This window comes from Globicephala melas, chromosome 1 (genome assembly GCF_963455315.2).
Source record: "Globicephala melas chromosome 1, mGloMel1.2, whole genome shotgun sequence".
NCBI lineage: Eukaryota > Metazoa > Chordata > Mammalia > Artiodactyla > Delphinidae > Globicephala > Globicephala melas.
This window is the reverse complement of record NC_083314.1, coordinates 161775567-161796648: the sequence shown is the minus strand read 5'-3', so window position 1 is coordinate 161796648 and position 21082 is coordinate 161775567. Positions and strand designations below refer to the sequence as shown.

At 51.4% G+C, this 21082-nt stretch overlaps 1 protein-coding gene and 1 pseudogene across 8 annotated transcripts in view; both read left to right on the top strand.

The window, feature by feature from the left end:
- ZNF362 (zinc finger protein 362) overlaps positions 1-19123 on the top strand; it is a 36227-nt gene extending 17104 nt beyond the window's left edge. For 4 of the 8 annotated variants that reach the window (XM_030870275.3, XM_030870278.3, XM_060308220.2 and 1 more), the window contains 7 exons: positions 1324-1387; positions 1531-1777; positions 4927-5248; positions 5978-6202; positions 14999-15077; positions 15194-15352; positions 18371-19121. In XM_030870275.3, coding sequence (XP_030726135.1) covers positions 1324-1387; positions 1531-1777; positions 4927-5248; positions 5978-6202; positions 14999-15077; positions 15194-15352; positions 18371-18487 — 1213 coding nt within the window. In that variant the 3' untranslated portion in view covers positions 18488-19121. Of the gene's footprint in view, positions 1-445; positions 555-1159; positions 1198-1323; positions 1388-1530; positions 1778-4926; positions 5249-5977; positions 6203-14998; positions 15078-15193; positions 15353-18370 lie in introns of those variants that run through there. The other 4 variants (XM_060308213.2, XM_060308212.2, XM_060308208.2 and 1 more) reach the window with 3 other exon arrangements.
- Positions 19124-19126: 3 nt separating this feature from the next.
- Positions 19127-20168, top strand: LOC115860475 (uncharacterized; annotated as a pseudogene).
- Positions 20169-21082: the final 914 nt, after the last annotated feature.

Genomic DNA, 21082 nt, shown 5'->3' with positions numbered 1-21082 from the left:
GAACTCCAGGCAGGAAGTGCTTCTGGTATTGGGTTGTGAAGGATGGGCAGGGTTGGACGGGTGGAGAGAAGGGCAGCTTGGTCTCTGTGGGTGGCGGGAGAAGGAGGGCTTTTAGAGCTGCCCCAGCCACCCAGAGGAGGATACTCTTGAGTGTTCTGATTAGGTTGTATCCTTATTGAGGGCTTTTTCCTGAAACCCTCTGCCTGCGATTCCAGTAGGGGCTTCTCCCACTTGTAGGGCCAGGAAAAAAGGTTAAAGGCACTTCATTTCAGCCTTGCCTATCATAAGAAACAGTTGCATTTAAGCAACCAATACCAGTAGGTATTTAGTTATAGTAATTTCTGTAAGAGAGAGATAAATAAAGAGAAATCTGATAGGGAGCAAGACTTAATGGAATGCCTCTGTCCAGCATGGTCCCTATAAGTCACTTCTTGACTTACTCTAGGGTCACAGGAAGACTTGAACCCTATGGAAGACAAAGATAGCTTTGAAGGCCCACCCTTCTTACTGCCCTGGTTGAAAAGCCCTTTTAACTGCACAGGAACTTGCCAGAGGTGAGGGCCACCAGATGGATTTTCACATACTTCTACTGAAGAGCCCCAAACTGCCCTAGCCTCAGGCCTCCTCAACGCCCTCCTTAAGCACAGTGTTCCGACACATCCTTGTAGGGAAAATGTTTGTTTCTGACCATGCTTGTTTCTTGAGGATAACTTTCCAGAGGTACGGTTTCTTTGGTCAAAAGGCAATACTGTAATCATCTGGGTTCCCGTAAATCATCCTGCCAAATTGCCCTTCAGAAAGGCTGTATCTGATGACCCAAGTTGCCCTCTGTGTTTTAATGGGGCCAGGGGTCAGAGGGCAGGGATCAGGGAGGGGCAGTTGCCTCTGCTCTGTGGCGATTTACAAAGTTGCCCTAGGACCTCTCAGTTTGTCTCTGAACAGCAGGTTTCTGTGTGGAATCCATAGGGTTGGCTCTGCAGCCCAGGGCCCTTGGGCGGGGGAATAGGGATTGGTTTGCGGGCATCACGGTGATGGGAGCTGGGTGGGATGGGGGGGGCGGGGGGGAGGAGCTGGGAGTACTCTGTTTTGGATATGACCTTTGCTCTCTGGGGCCCACCGTGGGACACCTGAATTCCAGACTTTTCAGCCTGGAGATGTGGTTCTCTGGGCCTGGTAGGAGGCCTGCTCCGCTGCGAGGTGAGGGTCCCACGGGGGCAGGGATCCCAGACACTGGCCCAGATTGAGTGGGTGTAGCTGATGGGGGCTCGCCCCTGGCAGGTGGGGAGGGCCCTCTTCCCTGTGACAGTCGCTCTCTCCCCGCAGGATGGCCGAGCCTCGATTTAACAACCCCTACTTCTGGCCCCCTCCTCCAACCATGCCCAGCCAGGTAAGACGGAGCGTCGCCCCTCCCGCCACCCTCCCCGTCTCGGAGCTGCTTTGATTTGCCCCGGGCTTTGGCTGCGGGGTGAGGGGTTCGCGGGTGGCCCGGCGGCCCAAGCCCCTTCAGTACCTCTCCTCTCCCGCCCGCAGCTGGACAACCTGGTCCTGATTAACAAGATCAAGGAGCAGCTGATGGCGGAGAAGATCCGGCCGCCTCACCTGCCGCCCACGTCGGCCTCGTCGCAGCAGCCGCTCCTCGTGCCGCCGGCGCCGGCCGACAGCAGCCAGGCCGTCATGTCGCTGCCCAAGCTGCAGCAGGTGCCGGGGCTGCACCCGCAGGCTGTGCCGCAGCCTGACGTGGCGCTGCACGCGCGGCCGGCCACCAGCACGGTCACAGGTACCGCGGGGCCGGGTCGGGGGTACTGGTGAGGACTGGGCGGAGACTACCTGGGAGGGGCGTGGCCAGGATACCCTGCGGCTGGGCGGGGCGGGGCGGGCCGGCGGGGCCTGGGGCGGGGGTGGAGCTTCCAGACTTCCTTCCGTCCTGTACCCTGACGTAGCGCCCAGCTAAGCCACCTGGATGGGAGGAGGTTGGGTCACTGCCCGTCGGGGGATCACCAAGGAAGCCAAATCCACGTAGCTATTTCAGGAATCCAGGAGAGCCCTAACCAGACTTGGGGGGTGAGGGGTGAGGGAAGACTTCCTTGGAGGAGTCCCTATGCAAGGAAGGGTTGGTGGTTGACTAGGGACATGGAGCAGGAGGAGGAAATAACATGTGCAGAGCGAGTAGAAAGCAAGAGTAGGACAGTGTCCGGGTAGGGAAGATCAAAAGATGATGATAACAGTCATAATACGGCAGTTAACTCCAGGTGAGCACCTGTATATGTTCACCAGTATCCGTGTTATTACTCCCAGCCGTTCTGTGAGGTGGCTACTGTTAGGTTGACTTAAAGAAACAGTTGCATGTGGTTCACCCTAACGTTTCCATTGAACAGATGAGCAAACTGAGGCCCAGTTTCACAGCCAGTAAGAGGCAGAGGCAGGCAGTGTGGTTCCAGAGCCCATGTGTGAACCCTTTTGCTCTACTGGTTCTGCTGAGGCTGGAAAAGAAGCAGGCACCAGACTGGGAAGGGCCCTGGGGGCCACTTGTGCAGCTTGGATTTCACCCTCGGGCAGTGGGAGCGTGGAAGGTTTTAAGTAGGCAAGGGAAATGCTCAGATTTGGGTGAGAAAGCTGGGGCTGGCTATAAGGTGGAGACTGGCTCGGTGGCAGGGAGAGCTGCAGGAGAGGGTGGTGGCCTGGACAAGGCAGCCGCAGAGGGATGGAGAGAAGGGGACAGATGTGAGGTATGTTGAGGAGGGAGAGTGGACAGGGCTTGGTGCTGGGCTGGGTGTAGGGGTGAAGAGTGGGAGGGGGCAAGGGAGACGCCCAGTCACTGCCAGTGAGATGGAGTCATAGGAGGGGGAGCGGGGTGGGGGAACGATGTGAGCCCAGTCTTGGATAGATTGAGGCTGGGGGCTGGGGGGACATGTGTCACGAGGCTGGGCTGCCTGGTGCCCACCTCAGAGCCTGGTGGACAGGCTTTCTCCAGTGGCAACTGTATCTGGGCTGTTGTTCCTCCTCTGGCTGGCCCCACCGCCAGCCAGATGCCTGTGCCTCTCTCCCCCTCTCCCTCCTGCCTCTCGGAGATGCCCAAGAGCCATGGGGCCCCGTGAGCCTCCCCCCAGGCCGCAGCCACCCTCTGCACATTCCCTCCTTATTATGATGTTATTAAATTTATTTTTTCATTATAAAAGTAATATTAAAAAAGTAATATAAGCATATTAAGGGAAATTTGGAAAAAAGAGAAACTAAGAAAAAAGAAAATCACTCATAATCCCCAGCTCATAACCCAGCAGCTTAGAGAGCCTTTTAGTCCATTTCCTTCCTTTTCCATCTTTTTTGTTTTGTTTTTTAATATTTGGGCGTGTTCTGATGAGCTTGTGGTAGGGCTGTACCCATGACTTGAACTCTCTTTTCCTACTCACCATTCTATCGTAAACATATTTAGTGCATTTTTTATTATAAAGGTAACTCGTAGTCATCATAGAAAATTTAGAAATTGCAGACAAGCTAAAAGGAGAAAAAAAAATTAACCCTCGTCCTACTGTTGTTAGCATTTTCATATGTTTTCTCTATAATTTATTTTATTTTATCCTTTAATCACAGATGTAAAAAATGGATGAATTCACCAGGTAAAAAATTCAAATAATATGGAAGCAGATAAAGTATGAATATCTCCTTTTACCAACAAATTCTTCTCCCTCCCCACAGGGAACCACAATTTATACACAGTTTACTTTGGTGTGTCTCTTCTCTGATCTATTCCTGTGCTTTCACACACAGCTACATTACCTGTATATACATGTGTAGTTTGGATGCGTGCTTTTTTAAATAGGTGGGTTCATACTGTGTGTGTGGTTGATTACTTTTTCACCTGGCAGCATGTTTTGGCATTCTCTCTACGTCACTGCACATCTATCTTGTTTTCATGGCTTCCCTGTTCTCCGTATTGAGGATGGACCACATCTCTTTACATAGCCCCTGCTGAGAATAGCAGGTTGTGTCCAGTTTTGTCTGATCACAGTTTTGTATGGAAGGTCCAAGTACGCAGATCTGTGTGCTCATGTGCAAATAAATATCTATGGGTGATTTCTAGAATGAGAATTGCTTCGTCAAAAGTTTTGTACCTTTGAAATTTTAATAAACTCTTGCCAAACCACCCTCCATTAAGGTGGATAAATGTACACTCCCAGCATGTATGACACACACACTGTTGCCAACTCTGGATATTATCTTTTTCAATGCACAAATTTTGGGTTTCTTTTTTTTAAAAAGCATAGTCTTAATCATGTGATAGATATCATTTTCATCTTTTTGTGTACTTTACCTGATGTTGTAAATGTTTCTAGTCCCCTCGTTTTTAAAAGAATAACTTTTATTACAGAAATTTTAAAAAAAGGAAAAAGTTCGTTGTCAAAGAATTAGAAAGTACAGTTAAGCCAAAAAAATTGTTTTAAAATTACTCCTAATTCTACCATCCATATCACATGTTGGTGCATCTCCATCTCCTACTTAACTTTTTCTGTGGCTTAAGATTTTCCTTTTTTTACAAACATAATCTCCTTTTTAATGGGCAGTTAATGTTCAGTAGAGGAGATTGATCACAATTTATTAAGCCCTTCCCTAATATTGCATACTTCAGTTGTCTCTAATTTTCGCTATTATAAATAACACAGTAGTGGACATCTTTGCGCCTCAGTTTTGTTTTTGTTTTTTTGGGGGGGGTGATTTCCAAAGTGCCCCCGTTACAGATAATAGGACTCAGTTTAGTCCTTAGGTATCTAAGGAATCTTACACATACACAGTTCTCATTTGTACCCCTGAGTAATAATTTACAAAGGGAAGGGGAGGCTCAGAAAGGCTGGTGACCTGCCAGAGTCACACAGCTGGGTGGTGGGGACTGAGCCGGCCTCTGCAGCTGCCTCCACCCCCGTGTCTTCGCAGGTCTGGGGCTCTCCTCCCGGACCCCGGCTGTGAGCACATCTGAGTCGAGTGCGGGCACGGGTACCAGCACCCCATCCACACCCACCACCACCAGCCAGAGCCGCCTCATCGCCTCGTCCCCCACCCTCATCTCAGGGATCACCAGCCCCCCCCTCCTGGACTCCATCAAGACAATCCAGGGCCACGGCCTGCTTGGCCCCCCCAAGTCCGAGCGCGGCCGAAAAAAGATCAAAGCGGAGAATCCAGGGGGGCCGCCTGTCCTCGTAGTCCCCTACCCCATCCTGGCCTCGGGCGAGACTGCCAAGGAGGGCAAGACGTACAGGTGGGGGTCTCGGTGGGAGGGCATCCAGGTGGGCTTGGGTTAGAGGCCAGTGCCTCGGGCTGCAGCAGGGGCCCATCAGTGGGGCACTGCAAAGAGGGGCCCCGGAGGCGGAGGGTGAGGGCTACGGTCCAGAGGGGCGGGGTCTCCTGGCTTACCCCGCCCACAACCCTTCAGAGGTGGTCTCTGTCTGGGGCCGCCCTCACCACAGCCTGGGATGTCGAGAGAGTCTGTTTCCTACACTCTTCAAGCAGTGTTCTGAACGCTCAACGTTTAGAATCATCTGGAGAACTTTCCAAAAATGCCAGTGCTGGGGCGCACCCCCAGAAGTTCCGATTTAACTTGCTGGGGGGAGACATGCGGAGGCCCCCAGGTCAGGCTTTCTTGAAAGCTCCCCAGAAGATTCTGAAGTACAGCCAGGGTGGAGAACCTCTCACCAGGAGTGCTGGAGCCCCTCCCCCAGAACCATGAGTCACTGGCCTCTCTTCCCTGTGAGGTGTAAGCCTGCTCCCCAGCCTGCTGTAAATCTGTCTCCAGGGGGAGGACCTTTGGCCTCCAGGTTGGAGGGTGCCCAGGCTGGGGGCCTGCCCGTGCCCCCTGGACCCTCCCAGGAGAGTTCTGTCCCTGGTGCAAGGTCTCTCTGACGTAGAAGGTCTCCCCTGAGATGTCCAGGCACTGGGCTGGGGGTGGGGGCGGGAATCTTCCTGGTATGAACCTGCCTCTTGCCCACAGGTGTAAGGTATGCCCGCTGACCTTTTTCACCAAGTCTGAGATGCAGATCCACTCCAAGTCGCACACAGAGGCCAAGCCCCACAAGTGCCCGCACTGCTCCAAATCCTTTGCCAACGCCTCCTACCTGGCCCAGCACCTGCGCATCCACCTGGGCGTCAAGCCCTACCACTGCTCCTACTGTGATAAGTCCTTCCGACAGCTCTCCCACCTCCAACAGCATACCAGGTGAGTGGCCAGCCTCGTGCTGCCCCGATGCAGCCAGTTTTAGCTCAGCACCTGCACCTGGTGCATGGACCTGGTGCAAGGAGGGACAAGGACCTTCTCTAGGTGTCCGTTGCCCTCAGGGTCAAGACCAAACTGTTTTGCTTGTCATTCGAGGCCTTTTATGATATGGCCTTTGTGGACATCACTTCCCACTGTTGCTCACCTGTAAGGTCTTTGCACGTGCTGTGTCCTTTACCTGAAACACCCTCCCCCTCCTTTATCCTGTTTTTCTGGCCCTCTCCTATCTATGTCTCAGTAAAGCTTCCTCCAGGAAGTCCTTCCTGGCCCCCCTGAGCTGGTTCCACAGGCCCTGGGCTTCCCCATCCCAGCAGGGATAGAGTGTCTTCTTCTTGCCTGGTTATTTGCCCACCACCCCCAATATATTGAGGGTTCTTGAAGGCGAGGGCTTGGTCTCCTCCGTGTCCACATCCCTAGTGTGTGGCACATAATAAACATTGAGGCATATGTTTAATATTTGTGGAATAAATAGAACTGGCTTTTACAGGGCATATGATTCATCCATTTAACAAGTATGTACAAGAGGTGAATTGTAAATATGAATGCCAGACGCGCCCCTAGGTGCCGGGGATACAGCACTGAACAAAACAGACACAGATTCCTGCCCTCTTAGGGTGTACAGTCTAGTCGAAAGCATGAACGGGGGATTCAGAGATAGACATGCTTTAAGGAAAGAGGTTTTTGCAGGGGAGTACAGACATCAGAAAGACTGGCTCGCCAAATAAAAATACCATAGGTATTTAAATAAAGTAAAGGTTATCAAATTACAGTTCATCTCTTCAGAGGGGAAGAAACACAGCAGTTTTCTCACATGATGGTTCTCGTATCTATAAGCACGGCTGTGTGTCTGCCAGTATCAGCACTGGCAGGGATAAAATTGTTTTTGCTGTGGAGTCTGTAACGCACAGAAGGCGCTCAAGGTTTTCTTTATATTGGGCACTAAGGCTAGACACAGGGACCTTGGGTTTTGTTTTGTGGTGGTGTTATTTATTCATTTCTCTCCATTGTCTTTGTTTGCTTTATCCCAGGGGGCAAGATGTTTTGTCTGTTTCTCTGACTTTGGGGCATGATCAGTAGGTTTGATAGTAAGGAACAAATGACAGGATAGCGGGCAGGGTGGCATCAGTCTGCTTTTCTCGTCCCCATGCCTCCTGAGGCGTGGATTTGACCACGTAGATTTGTTTCAGAAATTTTCTGATCTTGTCATGAATGTATTTTTTGGCTAGTTTTATGGACATAGGTGTGTGTAATGAGGTGCTGCTCAATAAACAGTGTCCTCCTGGTTGTATGGTTACTAAAATTAGAGCATGCCACCCCAGGGTTTGAGAGTTAACTCCTGTCAGGAGATTTTGTAAAGCCCCCAGGTCATAATTTTAATCTGTGTATGTGTGAAAAAAATTTTTCTTATCATATTATCTAATCTAAGATCTATCTAAGTTACTATCTAAGATCCATCCAATTCACCTCTTGTCAGGTTGTGCCTGTACAACCTGTAACGGGAAGGGTACCGTCTTTTTGGAGAATCCCAAGTTTGTCAGTGTTTCTGGGCTAGCGGGAATGACTTTTCCCATAACCTTAAAGGTAAGGATTCCACAAGCCATGGAGTAGATTCAGTTCAGTTTCCTGGAAGCCTGGGGAAGGCTACATTCCCACTTACAAAGTACAGGCCTTGTTTCTTACTATCAGGCTTGTCATGCCTAATTAAATCAAATTTGTCATTAAATGTGACATTTCTGGCATGGTCATGGTTACAAATTTGATTTACCCAATTATATCCTGTTAGGAAGGAGGACAGATTCTTAGTGAACCTATTTACAGAAACTAATGGTCATAAAAAGGAAAAGGTCTCAGTAAAGGCACTTTGAATATTTTTTAGCAATTGTTCTGAGTAGTTTTGTAGACAAGACCAATAGTGTTTTTTCAATAGGACCATTATTTTAAAATTTCCTTGATAATTCATTAGTTTATATCTATGTAAAATCTGTATAGTCCTCCTGCCGTGCCCGCCCCCCCCCCAAATTCTAAAGGGTTAGCTGGAGCAAGACACCATTTAAGGAATATCCTATTCCAGTTTGTTCAAATATAGCCTCCTTAATTGAAGATTAGGGATAGATCAAAGAAAAAAAAAAAAGGAGGTTTTCTCACATGCCCGTTAGAAAATAGAACATTAACCACAATTAAATCACTTTCATGCAGTCCTAGGTCATAATTCCTGTTCCCCAGTCTTGGGGAAGTTAGTCCGCTCTGCAAAGTTGTCTGCTTCTGGACTAAAGACTTGGTTCCTGCTTTGGCCTTGCGCAGTGTCTGGTCATGGTGATGGGTCATCTTGGAAGCTTGTGCCCCATGTCTCTTCCCAAAGTGTAAAGAGCCAGGTGCACTGGTACAGTCCTCTACTGAGGCCGTCAGCTCTTGATGTTTCTTTCAGAAGACTCAATCTCTGACCTGAAGCACAGGCCTTGAGGCAAGTGTGAGGGAGGGAACCAGACCTGTTGAGAAGACTAAATGACTCTGGGCCATTTATTATATAACCAACAGTATCAGAATGGAGACTAGAGGCCTCTATTAAGGTAGAATGTATGATCAGTTGTTCAGATTCAGAGCATATTATAGGCAGCAGGGGTGTTGACACATTGTCACGGTCTTTTAATTGATCTCATAAAGCATGTGTTATGATTGGCACTAAAAAGCATAGTTAAATCTAGAAAAAAAATCTTTTTAAAGACATTTCTCTGTGGATATTAATGGTACTAGTCTCTGTACATGAAAACAAGTTGTTAGGTTTTTTCCATCCATCGTAAAAAGTACACATATATATATTATATGCAATTATATATTATATATGATATTACTCTATATTATATTTATGTGAATTATATGTAATTACATATATACACACACATAAAATTAACTCAGGGAGATTGAGCTTCTTTTCTTTTGATCCGCCAGCTTTCTTCTGCTACACGCTTCATAGGCCGGCTCTCATTCTAGTGTTTGGCTAATTCAGATGTGGAGAATACAAAACATGCCCTCACTGGGAGCTTTTATAAAGCGGGGGAGCAAATCTTTGGTGTTGCCCAGTGGCCAGCTGGAAACTCCAAGCACATCTCGGTGTAAAAGTTACCTTGCTATTTTATTATTCTGAAGGTGGGGCCTGGGTTTGAGAAAGGCTATAGCACAAAGTTGGTAGAGTAGGCAGAACAGGAGCGTCAGTCTGGTAGGAAATAAACACAGTAGCAAGTAATAATAAGTAAGAATCCCAGCGTTTTCAAAAGTAGACATTTGTTTGAAAATATTATTTAAGACCATGACCAAAGAAGCAAGAAAAAATTAACAGGCCCTTGAGGGGAGAGTGTTTTTAAATTTATTTATTTAATTTATGTATTATTTTTGGCTGTGTTGGATCTTCGTTGCTGTGCGTGGGCTTTCTCTAGTTGCAGCAAGTGGGGCTTCTCTTGTTGCGGAGCACGGGGTCTAGGCATGCAGGCTTCAGTAGTTGTGGCACGCGTGCTCAGTAGTTGTGGTGCACAGGCTTAGTTGCTGCAAGGCACGTGGGATCTTTCCGGGCTAGGGCGTGAACCCGTGTCCCCTGCATTGGCAGGCGGATTCCTAACCACTGCGCCACCAGGGAAGCCCAAGGGGAGAGTGTTTTGTCAGAATGTTCCTTGTTCAGGGATTGCTCTCTGTTCCTGAGGGCACCATTTTTTTCTCCCTCTATTTTTTTCTTTTGAGTGATTTGAGTTCATAGCGGTTGGAAACCAAACAAGCAACATAAGAGGGTCCTCTCAACATTTAGAGACAAATTATTAGTCATTTTGCAGTGGCGTATATAATTAAACCAGCGTGTCCTAACCCAGTGACAAAGAAGCTGGTGTCCCTAGTGCCCGCAAGTCCCAGAATCCTTAAGACAAACAAACCAAAAGAAGCCAAACATAAAGAAGCAACCAGATTCCAGGTTGCTTTTCTCCCATTCCACAGAGACTCCCGTTCTTTGCCCCTTGATAGAGAACCAGACAGGGCATATAATCAAATCCATCTTCTCAACGTTCTGCCAATAATAAAGGGGGTAAAAGAAGGTCATGTCAAAACAGAACCAGCCCCGGTCAAGTAATAAAAATAGAGCTAGAAGCAGGTTGAGCAGGATCCCGCCTGGGAGTTGAGACAGATGTGCCTGGGAGCACGTGACGGTTCATGTAGTTGAACGGTGCTGGCAGTTCTGGAGCATCTTGGTGGGACCTCTGTCTGTGAACGGAAGGCAACAAGACAAGAAAAGCAGGTGACTTGCAAAGTGCTTGCAGAAATCCAGACTTCAGAAGGATCGGCCCTGTAAATTATAAATACATGTATTTAAGGGGAAAAGTAGGAATTTGTAGTGAGTCTGTTCACGGTAGAGGTACAGCAGTAGTCTCGTGCAGTTAGCATCTGGATAAGATCACACATCTGTAGATATCACGAGGCCGAAGTCAGGGGATAACCCTGTTTTATGAAGGAGTTAGTAAGGTATAAGAAAGGGCTCAACGTTTTACCTGTTTGGGGAACGTATGTTAGACAAAGTGACCCTGGATTTGTTTGTTTATTCAGTGGTTTTTGCCTGTGTTTTCCTTCTCCTGGCTGTGCGATGTTGTGTACGTGTGTGGTGATAATTGTGACAGGGGTAGGTTTTCTCAAGTGTGATGATAGGGATGGTGATAACATCCTAGCAACAACTGTTCCTTGTCAGAGAGCTCCTAAGTGCCCAGCCCTGCATAAGATATTTACATGTGAGGTGTCCATAAAGCCCTTACAAATCTGAAAAGTGCCACGGAGAGGCAGGCATCTTGAGGAAGGTCCACTGTCACTGTATCGTTTTAGTTACAAAGCACAGCGGGACTGAAGCCATTCAATATAACGTGCTGCTTATTACCTGGAAAATAAAGGATAAATGATAACTAATGAATCCTCGATACTTTTATTTAAACATTGAATAAATTCCCCCTTTGTGTTTTTCATAAATTGTCTTAAAGAGACATGAGTGTATTAAAAACTAACACTGGGGGGACTTCTCTGGCGGTCCAGTGGTTAGGACTCCGTGCTTTCACTACTGAGGGTGCGGGTTCGATCTCTGGTCGGGAAATTAAGATCCCGCGAGCCGTGCGTTGCGGCCAAAAAAAACCAAACCAAAACAAAACTAACACTGTGAAACTGTCTTAGGAACGCCCTTTCAGTAAGTTACAGTCCTTACAGTCCTTATTATTATCCCCGTTTTAGAGGTGAGGAAACTGGGGCTCGGGAGGCACAGTTGCTTGGCCAAGGCCACACCACTAAGAGGAGGCAGAAGCGAGATGTGAGCCAGAGCGCCGAGGAGCAGCCCCGCCTTGGAGGAGGGAGGGGGCTGGGGATGTTGGCTGCAGAAGAAACTCAGGTGGGAGCGAGGTCCAGGCAGGAGAGCAGGGCTAGTCTTCGGGGCCCCAGGGTGGGGCTGGGACAGTGGGGGTGAAGGAGCAGCCCAGGAGCCCCGATTTCAGCTCAGCTTCCCTGCGCCTGGAATTGGTGGGGAGCTCCCCATCACTACAGATGTGGGAGTCAGGCCTGCGTGCCCGCCTAGTGGGGAGATGCCCTGCAAAGAGAGGACTCTGATGTTGGGATTGAGGGCTTGGCCTTGACTTGAAATTCAGCGGTGAAGAGCTCAGGGGCCAGTTATCAGGGGGAAACTTTGCTCCCTGAAGCCCTTCTGAGGCCCAGTGCTGGCTGCCATGCATGACAGATCAGTGGTCAGAGGCTGGCTCTGGGCCAAAGGAACTCCCACCATGCACCGGGAGGCTGGTGGATGTGAAAACTTCCGTGAAAGGGGGAGGTATGTAATGGAGGTTGGGGAGGATAATCGGAGTCAAGGATTGAAGGGTCCATAGTCCTGTCTCATGAGAGATGGGAATGGTGTTCCCAGCAGGAGGAACGGCACGAGCAAAGGCTCAGAGACTTGCTGGGGGGTGTGGATTTGGATTCTGTCCTGGAGAAGGGGGAGACAGTAGGGGAGACCATGAGAAGGTCAGGTCCCTGCGCTGCTGCTGTGGTGGAGGGGAGAGGCTGAGGCCGGGAGTCCAAGAAGGAGGCTGGGCAGCTGTGGCACTTGGGGAGGAGGCCAGAGGAGCAAGGTCCTGAGGTAGGGCCTGATGTCCCTGTAGAACCATCCATCGGTCAGTCAACAAACACTTGTGAAATACCCTTGAGGAATGGGCGTTGTTGATTATGTGGAACATATTACTATTGTCAGTAAGTGACTTCAGGAGGAAAGAACTCACCTTCCTTTGTACCAAGTCCTCTCTGCTGAGCCTGTGCCAGGCCCTGGGATGATGGTGGTGAACGAGACCAAGGGCATCTTGCTCTCAAGGAGGGAGGCAGCTTAGAAAACAGTGACTAGACATTGACAAAATACGTGCCTACACATAGACTTCTGCTCAGGGGTGGGCTGCAGGGGCCAGGTCTAGTCTGGAGGGTCAGGAAAGGCTGCCACGATCAAGGGGCTTTTATACTGAGAACAGGAGTCTGGGTTTTAGCTAGGCATTAGCTGGGGGAAGAGTGTACCTGGGAGAGGATCAGCCTGGATACCAGACGGAAGGTAGGAAGGGACTTGGAATGCTGGGGCGGGGGGCGTGGAGGGAGGTGGTGGGCCTGGAGCCTTGGGGCAGGGAAGAGGCATGACTTGGGCAGCAGTGGGAGGCGAGGGTTCTGGGGTGGGCGTTGTGGAATTTAAAACAAAATCAGCACATGTCCTGGGGTCCCTCGGTCCCCTCTGCCACCGAGTTCCACAGCCCTGGAGGGGAATGAGGATGGGATGAAATGGAGGGATTCTGGCGGCAGGCGGAGCCGGTCCAGATGACCCTTCAGGTCCTTCTGTTGTAGAGATGGGGTGCAGTAGCCTGGGATGATGTCCCCAAACACGTGACACCCCCAAATGTGCAGGTAGAATAGGGGTCCTCAGAACTGGGCCAGCCCATTTCCACCTGGCCTGTCTCTGTGCAGCCTGAGATGAGCCGTCTCTGCCTTTGGGGTTCTCCCTCTAGTAGAGGAGACAGAGGAGGGGCGGCCTCGTTGCTGAGGATGCAGCCAGGGCACAGGGGTGGCGGGCAGAAGCATCAATCAGCCGTGGTTGCCAGATGAGAAATGGTCCTCTGACCAGGACGCAGGGTGCAGGAGCAGGGAGGTGAGGCCGAACCACACGTGAAGGGCTTCGAATGGCACACTAGGGAATTCAGACTGTCACTGTTCACAGTGGGCAGTCAAGGTCGTGGGCTTACTGACGGCAGGGAGTGTTCTTTATTCCAGCCTGGCCAGCACAGGGCCTGCCCTGGGGGACCTTAGTTTGTCTGACGAGTCTGTTGATGGGCGGAGCAAACCCGGGCTGTGGCTTTAGGGAAGGAGCCAGACCGGGTGGTCAGAGCTGGATTCTCCCTCCACCTAATGCTGATCGGCAGCTTAGGCAAAAGAGGTTCAGGTCCAGTCTGCATTTCATTACCTACCTGCTTGGCACAGGGTTTGCCAGAGCAGGTGACTGAAGACAAGCCTAGGAGAGCAGGGAGGGCCTCCCGTCCCGGTGTGTGCGCCTCGCTCCCCAGCCCCGTTTCCACACCCCATCCCGGTTCTCCTCCATCCTCACCCGGCTGCTGGACCAGCACAAGCCGAAACAGCCAGCAGAAAGCCCGGCCATCAGCCTGCAAGTCACTGCTCCCAAGTCTCTTCTCAGTGAGGACCCCGACCACCCTATTTAACATTGTACCCTCCCCATGCACTCACGACCCCCCTCACCTGCTCTGCTTCTTCTCACAGCACTTATTACCTTCTACACGCACTTTACTTACTTATTTCATGCTCATTGTTTCCACAAGGCAGTGGGTTTTTTCTGTTTTGTTCACAGATATGTTCCAAGCACCCAGGGTGGTGCCTGGCACACGGGTGCCTGATATAACAATTGTTAAATGAATGAATAATAGTAATACTGGCAAGTGGTGATGGAGCCCTGACTCTGTGCCAGTACTTGGCTAAGCCCCTTCCACATATTATCTAATGGAATCTTCACAAAGCCCAGTGAAGTAGGGACTGTATTTTTATACCCATTTTGCAGATGAGGAAACAGAGGCTCAGTGATTTGACCAAGGTCACCCAGCTAGTAAATGGTAGAGCCAGTGTGAGGACAAAAAGGGGCTCACAGGAAGGACACAGAGGCTGACTTTCAGGGCCACCCTGTCCTGCATTCTCTCAGTAGCTGGGGTGACCAGGTAGCCATGTGGGGAAGAGGCAGGAAATAGAAATAGGGGGCCAATTAGAGGGTGATGTCTCCTGAGAGAAAGAGGCAGGGTGGGCAGCGAAGGTCCTGGCAAAGCTGTGAATCTGCCCTTTTCAGTGGGTGGTCTGCAGGTGGCCTTTTTAGAAGAGGGGCAGAATGCCGTCAAAGCAAGACTGCCATGATTAGCCGGGGGCCTGGGCGGGCTGAGTGGGTGCTGGTGGAGGGCCGGGTTCAGCAGGGCCCTGTGGGGAGCGTGGAGGCTCTGGTCACAGAATGGCTGTGGGAGGCCAGAGAAGAAAGGACGCGGGTAGCCTTTGAAGACCCAGCTCTTGCCTGGGGCTCACTCTGGGGAGAGTGTGTGGAGCGGCGAGCCTGGGAGACTTGGGGGCCAGAGGGGTGTGCAGGCTAGCCGAGGGCTTGGGGGCTGGAGCTGGCCTGGGGGACCTGTCAGGGATGCCACCTCACTGGGCTGCCTGTTGCAGAATCCACACAGGCGACAGACCCTACAAGTGCCCACATCCTGGCTGCGAAAAGGCTTTCACTCAGCTCTCCAACCTCCAGGTGAGTGCCGGCCTGCCTCCGCCAGGTGCACAGCCCCTCCTCCCCAGGGGAGCCTAAGGAGGGGTTGGGGCTGGGGGAGTCCAGCCAGCTCCCGACCCCTGCTGTGCTCCCCGCAGTCTCACCAGCGCCAGCACAACAAGGACAAGCCCTACAAGTGTCCCAACTGCTACCGGGCCTACTCGGACTCCGCCTCCCTGCAGATCCACCTCTCGGCCCATGCCATCAAGCATGCCAAGGCCTACTGCTGCAGCATGTGCGGGCGGGCCTACACCTCGGTGAGTGCGGGGCCCCCGGGAGGCTCTCCCTCTCCCCGGCCTCCTCAGACCTGTACTGACGCTCCCATTTTCCAGACGAGGAAACTGAGGCCGAGAGAAGGGCAGTGACTTCCCAAGATCACAGTGAGTGGCAGAGCCAGGGCTTCTGCTTTCCACTTCTGTTTTCGGCTGCCTCAGGCCGACCTCTCCCCAGGCAGCCTTTCGCCTGGCTTCTGGAGACGTGGTTTCTTCCAGGCAGTGTGGGGTGGTGGGCGGGGAGGCGCTGGCAACCTGCTCCCCAGAACCAGAGAGGGAGAAGGACCTTTCCCCACTGGGGAAGCTGCAACGCCCGTCATGCCCACAAGGGGGCACAGTGACCTGGCCCAGAGCCACCGTCATCTCCCAGGAAAGGCCCACACAGGGCCAGAAAGGTGCCAGTCCTCCATCCCTGGATGGGAATTTTCCTAAACAAGGGCCTTTCACACCCAAGAGAGGGAGTCCAAGTGAGTCACTTTTGTGTGTCCTTCTGGCTATGTGTGTCCAAATATTCTGGTTAACAGACCCCCATGTGTACCCAGACTGATCACCAAGCCTCAGTTTCCTCATCTGTAAAATGGAAGAGGTAATAGTTCTTAACTTCTAGGGCTGTTGGCTGGCAGAGTCAGCGCCTGACAGACCTTAGCTAACACAATGATTTATTCACCCAGTGTTTGCTGAACACTTGTGCCAGGCACTTGGGAATCAGGATGAATCAAACAGACATATTCTTTGCCCCCAGGCAGGTTAGAGTCCACTGCTGGAGACAGACATTAAACAAGTAACCACACAAGTGGATATGTAATGACCAATCGTGGTAACTGCTCTAAGCAGGCTTTCTCAACCTCAGCCCGTGTTGACATCTTTGCCGAGGGGGTGCTGTCCTGTGCGTTATAGGATGTTTAGCAACATCCTTGGCCTCTACCCACTAGCAACCCCTCCCTGAAAATGCCTCCAGACTTTGCCAAATGTCCCTGGGCTGGGGAGGGGGGGGGGAATTGCCTCTGATTGAGAACCACTGCTGTAAAGGAAAAAAGGGAAACGTATGTTTTGAAAGGCAGCTGCAGGGAGGACAAAATGGAGTTGGGGAAGGGAGATGGGTTGGGATAGGTGTATGAGGAAGTATCATTTAGAGGAAGCCTTGAAGGTAATTGGCCAGGTGAGGACGAGTGGAGCGGGAAGGACTTCCCGTGCAGGGGAACAGGGAATGCAAACACCCCCGACGTGGAACAGTCGCGGTGTGTTCCAGGAACTGAAGGAAAATTAGGTCACACGAGGCTGTCGGTCCCTGTTAGGGAGCCTGGATGTTTTTCCTGGTGGAGTGGGAACCCATGGGGAGGGGACTGTCCAGGAAGGTAGTTCTGAAAGTTCACTTTGGCTGGAGAGGGGCGCATGGATTGCACCTTCCTATATGCGTCCCCTCTTAGAGGAGGGGCCGCCAGCGGTCACAGCCATGGTTCTTAGAGGGGATCTGAACTCTGGGGGGAAGGGGCTGTCACATCTCACCTGGCTTGAGGCCCCACAGAACAAGAATAATTACCTTTTTTTAAAAAAAACATATTAATGGATTGACTTTTAAACTCTTTAATACATAAAAGAAACATTTTAGAATAGTGAACCCTCGTGTTCCCATCAGCCCCCAGAGCCTGGCATCAGTCTATCCTGCCTCATCCATATCCCTGTTTTTTGAAGTAAAACTGACATCACATTGTTCCATCTGAAAATTTTTCACTTTGTGTCTTTAAACATAAAGACTGCTTTTTTGAACTTAGCCACAGTACCTTTATAATACCTTAAAATGATTCACCGTAGTCCTTAATATCGTCAAGTACCCAGGCGGTATTCACATTTTCATTTGTCTCATGGATGCCATAATTTATAATTTTATTTACTTACAAATTTTATTTTTTAATCAAGATCCAAATAAAATTCTTACATTGCACTGGGTCAATATATCTTTAAACTATTGGTCCTCCACCCCACCTCAACACCACTGCCTTTTTTTTTCTTTGCAATTTACTCATTGAAGAATAGTTTCCTAGTTTGGATTTTGCTGATTGCTGCCCTTCGCTGTTGTTTGATAGCGCTTTGCCACCACATTTGAGGGCTTCCTCTGCTGGATTCTGAGCAAGCTGAGGTATGAGGCCAAGGAGTGGCAGGTGGGAACCAGAGCACCACCTTAGTGTGAAAGCCTGTGGGCCTGCAGGTGAGCCTTGGGTCACCTCGCCTACCCAGTCTTGGGTGCTTCAGATCAGACTTAGCAGAGTCTGTGGCAGTGCTCACGGGATGAGGTGAGCATGCCCAGTTTAAGCTTCTCAAAGTCACCAATCAGATCAGGCCCCACTTCTTCCCAAAGGAGGATGGAGCATGGGGGTGCAGAGGCCGGGGCTCCCATCACCACCTAGAACGAAATGTAGAGACTAGGGAAGCAGTGGTCCCCTCAACCCTAACTGCTAAGAGCTTTACTCACATCACCATAGCAACCCTTTGAGGTTGTTCCTTCCCCATCCCTGCCTGCAGAGGAGGAAACCGAGGCTTGGAGGGATAAGATGACTTGTCCAACATTCCACTGCTGAGAAATGGCAGAGCCAGGGTCAACTGAGGCCTACCGCTTCGCCCCCACTGGGAGAACCAGCCATATGGGGGCAGCTATGCTCAATCGGACAGGACTCCACTGCAGCCAGTTGGTAGACAGCAGCTGGCCTGGCCCTAGGGAGTTTTAGGTGGGCACTGCTGCGGGGTGAGCCTGGTGCCTGCCAGCTCTCTAGTCAGCACACTGTGGGCTCGGACTCTGGTAAATAAGCCAGCCCCCACTGCTGGCAGAGATGCGGCATCCCTAGAACCAATGCTGATGCCCGTCTGACCCCCCAAAGCTGTGGCTGTCCATCACTAGCCGGCCCACCTACCAAGGAGCCCTCCAGTGGCCGCTTGTGGGAACTGCAGCTCCCCCTGCACCCCTTGCCAGCAGTTGGTTGTAAGTTCTGAATCTCACCCCGCCCACAGGAGACCTACCTGATGAAGCACATGTCCAAACACACGGTGGTGGAGCACCTGGTGAGCCATCACTCGCCCCAGAGGACGGAGTCCCCCGGCATCCCGGTGCGAATTTCCCTCATCTGAGCCGACGCAAGGCGCCGCCCCGCCCTGCCCACTGGCAGACACAGACCCAGGCAGCACCAGGCCCCGACTCCCTCCAGGGGCCCTCCAGGAACAGCCGAGCTCTCTCACGACCTTCCTGACCTTCCAGAAAGCCTGGGCCGCAGAAGCCCTGCCCGGTCCAGCTCCGGGGGCGGCCAGGCCAACTGCAAGATTCTGGACTGTTCTGGTGGCATCCAAAGACGATCTCAGAGCACTTTGAACCTCTCTGCTGGGTTTTCCTTTTGTTCCCCACCCTTCACTTGCTTCACTGTTCTTTTTTTTTTTTTTTTTAAGTTTGTTTTGGAAATAACAAAAAAGATATTTATTGGCCAAGAAGTTGGTGCTGCTAAGACCGAGAAATTAAAAGAACCGGACAGATGGACACAGAGAACCAGAGGGCAGCGTGGGACCTTATCTTGCCACGGCCTCAGGTCTTGAGGGGAAGGCTCAAGCCTGGGTTTCTGGACTGCAAAGGGGGCCCCCAGGTGGGAGGGGCAGGAGGCAGCTGGAGTGAGCCGCTTGCCCCTGGGTGCCAGCTCGAGCCTCCAGAGCTGCGCCCTGGGCATCACTGAGCAGAGGGATGTGGCAGCTACCAGGGCTACCCAGTCTTCAGGAGACGAAATGAGAGGGGCCGGGAGGTCCACAGGACCAAAGGGTGCAGTGTTGGCTGGGCTGGGTGCAGGCCCAGGGAAACGGGGTGGGGTGGGCTGGGTAAGACCTGGCACCCCTGCTGCCCTGAAGACCACCCCAGTCTACCTCGGTGCTGGCCAAGAAACCTATTGGCTACCTCTCCCACCATCCCAGACTGTGGGCAGGGGGAGGGAGTGGGCCTGGGGCAAGGACCCCCCTCTCCAGAATTTCCTCCAGATGGGGCAGTGCCCAAGGAGGGGTTACTTGTCTTCCCTGCCATGGAGGGGAATCCCCAGCCCAGGCCCTAAGCCCCTGGGCAGGGAAGGGATCCTCGGGGAGGAGGGTCCCGGGAACAGACCCTGCCCTCAGCTCCCACAGACACACCCCAATCTGAAAGCCATGCGTGTCCGTGTATATAGGAACTATGTACAGAGCCCGGAGAAGCCCCCCTACATCCCCTGGGGGAAAAAAAAAAGAAAACTAGACAGAAACTCATCTATATATTCTGTATCTGGAGTTCCGTTTTGAATATTAACTGTGTTATTTTTATACACTTTTTAAGCCTTAACTCGCCATTGATTTACCAGTTTAACGTCTCCTGGGGTTTCTTTTCCCACGGGGTTCTCTGCCCCGCCCCCACCCCTTTGTTTGACTGGCGTCGTCTGATACTCAGTATTGTAGCTTTTTGTCCGCATGTTACTACCCTGTAAATACGCTGTTATACATACTGTTAACACCCCTTTGCTTTTTTCTATGGGACCTCCAGGCCACCATATTTAGAACTAGTTACCTTATTAAAAAAGAGAAAACAGTCTGTTGGCTTCTCAGTCTGCATCGTGGTGGCAGGGAGGTGAGGGCAGGTGCCCCTCAGGGCTTCAGGAACGAAGCGTGCGTTATATTGAAGGAAAGGGGTGGGGAGCAAAAAAAGTCAAACGTGGGGGAAGACACTAAAGGGGGCAAGAAACAAAGGAATTCCAAACCCTCTGCTCTTTGTATTTCTCTGTTGTGAAGAATAAACTGTACCTGCAGCCGGGTGGTGGCGGTGTGTGGCGTGCTCTGTGCGAGGGTGGGGCTGGGGGGCACCTTTCCACTGCTCCTCTCCCCTCCCCCGCCCTCCCCCAAGACTCGGGGAAGAAGGGAAATGCCCCTTCCTGCGTCCATCACTCGCAGCCAAGGACCATGAGGGCTCAGAGGAGTGAGTTCCCAGTGGTGGCTCATGGCTGAGTCACTTTCTCTCCCACGAGGCGGCTAGCACAGGGCCAGCCTTGATAAACTCTGGGGGAGTTCCTGCATCTCCGTCCTAGGCAATCAAAACAGTGACCCCCTTGGGGAAGATGTGTGTGCAGGGGACTTCTTGGTCTCCTCGATCACTGGACTAGCTGGAGGCTGTGAGGCTGGAGCTGCTGCTGCTGCAGGAGCCCGAGGATGAAGCTGAGTCTGAACAAAGCCCGGTGGAGAGCCGGAGACACATCATTGAGCCCTGAAGCTGTCTTGACCCCAGCACCGTCCTGTTACGTAAGCCAGTAAATCCTCGTTAGGGTTGATCTTTCGTTTTCCTCAGAGTCAGTTGCTAAACGTTTACCACAACACCACTGGCTGACTCTCCAATCAGATTCCTCATTCAGTGAGTTAGGAACAAGTTAGGCGATGGTGGGCACCTGAACGGGAAAATCCTGTATGTGTGGGGGGGTGGGGGGGTGGGGGGGTGCACGGGGTGCTGTGTCGGGCCAGACAGGACAACGGAGGACAAAGGAGGCAGAGAGAAGCGGAGACGGACAGAGGAGACTGAGGGCCAGCCAGTGGCAACCTTAGCTCCTGACTTCGTCTCCATCTTCTGGCCCACTCTAATTTCCTGCTTGTTCTCACATCAGTGAATTTATTTATAAGTTACCGTGTGACATCGGGTAAGTTAATTAACCTCTCTGTGCCCGATTTTCTCATAGGTAA